This window comes from Salvelinus sp. IW2-2015, unplaced genomic scaffold (genome assembly GCF_002910315.2).
Source record: "Salvelinus sp. IW2-2015 unplaced genomic scaffold, ASM291031v2 Un_scaffold2262, whole genome shotgun sequence".
NCBI lineage: Eukaryota > Metazoa > Chordata > Actinopteri > Salmoniformes > Salmonidae > Salvelinus > Salvelinus sp. IW2-2015.
Genome location: NW_019943590.1, coordinates 89,321 through 90,739, shown reverse-complemented (window position 1 = coordinate 90,739; position 1,419 = coordinate 89,321). Strand labels below are relative to the sequence as shown.

The 1,419-nt window shown below is 40.2% G+C and overlaps 1 protein-coding gene across 3 annotated transcripts in view; it reads right to left on the bottom strand.

Moving 5' to 3' along the window:
• LOC112073440 (protein shisa-5-like) overlaps window positions 1–1,419 on the bottom strand; it is a 33,744-nt gene that overhangs the window by 12,804 nt on the left and 19,521 nt on the right. For all 3 annotated transcript variants that reach the window (XM_024140731.2, XM_070440143.1, XM_024140728.2), the window contains exon 3: window positions 107–240. In XM_024140731.2, coding sequence (XP_023996499.1) covers window positions 107–240 — 134 coding nt within the window. The remainder of the gene's footprint in view (window positions 1–106; window positions 241–1,419) is intronic.

The window sequence follows — 1,419 nt, the reverse complement described above, 5'->3', positions numbered from 1 at the left end:
TAGTAAAAACACCTAAAGGGGGGGGGGGGTGAATACTTTTGCAAAGCACTGTACATCTGGGCTTCAGCATATTAGAGTAAACATGTTGTGATCAAAGGAGACTTACGTCTGGGCTTCCGGCACATGTTGTACAAGCAGCAGCAGGGACACAAGCAGCAAGAGATTAAAATAATCAGGAAGATGACAGGTATTGTAATGAACGGCCAGATGGTGAATGTGCTGCTGCTGCTGCTGCTGCTGCTGGAATAGAGAAACACAACAATCAGTCAGAGATAACATGATTTCTGATCATTAAAAAAAAAAGACTTCTGTATTGTACTGTTGCATAAAGCATTGCATGTTAGCCCTGTGCAGCCAAAGATACAGAAGAGAAGGTGAACCTCTGTCCCAGTCTCAAATCTCTGGAAGACTGAAACAGGTTTCCCTGAAGAATTGTAACTATGAAGCAGGATCAAGGAGTTGGCAAAGCTAACTTTTCTAAATAACCTGAAATAGCGGGGRGTTTTTTTTTTTAGAAAGATAAAACTTGAAATGGGTTTAATTCCACCAAAAACACGTTTAGCTTTCTAAATCAGACAAACCAAACTGTTAATTCTGCTTGTTTATCAAAGTTAACCGGCTAATTCAGTGATCTTGTTTTATATACCGCTAAGTTGTGTTGATTGTGGGGGGGGGTCTACTCTGCTTCTGTTCTGATGGGGTGGTGACAGAGCCTGTTCATGTATTACAAGGACGGATGCATGTGCAAAGTTTCGTTTCACTGATCTGAAAAGAGCTTTTGTTTGAAAGAGGAAGTGAGGGGTTGTGGTTGACATCTTCATGACAGAATGTCACAATCGTGTTGGTGGCTYGGCTGAGGGTTTCAGCAATAAACAGATGTTCTTCAATGTTCTTCAGGTCTCAGGCCAGGGTTTGCAACAAGCACAGTTCCCTGAACCACGTGGTTTCATCTTTGAGTCGGTGTCAAATGGCTACCTATTCCTAGCGGAAAGTATTCAGACCCTTTGACTTTTTCCACATTTTGTTACGTTACAACCTTCTAAAATGGATAAAAAWTWAAAAATTAAAATCCTAATTAATCTACACACAATACCCCATAATGACAAACATTTTCTTCATCAATCTATACACAATACCCCATAATGACAAAGCGAAAACAGGTTTTTATTAAAAATAGAAATACCTTATGTAAATAAGTATTCAGACCCTTTGCTATGAGATTCAAAATGGAGCTCAGGTGCATCCTGTTTCCATTGATCATCCTTGAGATGTTTCTACAACTTGATTGGAGTCCACCTGTGGTAAATTCAATTGATTGGACATGATTTGGAAAGGCACACACCTGTCTATATAAGGTCCCACAGTTGACAGTGCATGTCAGAGCAAAAACCAAGCCATGAGGTCGAAGGAATTGCCCGT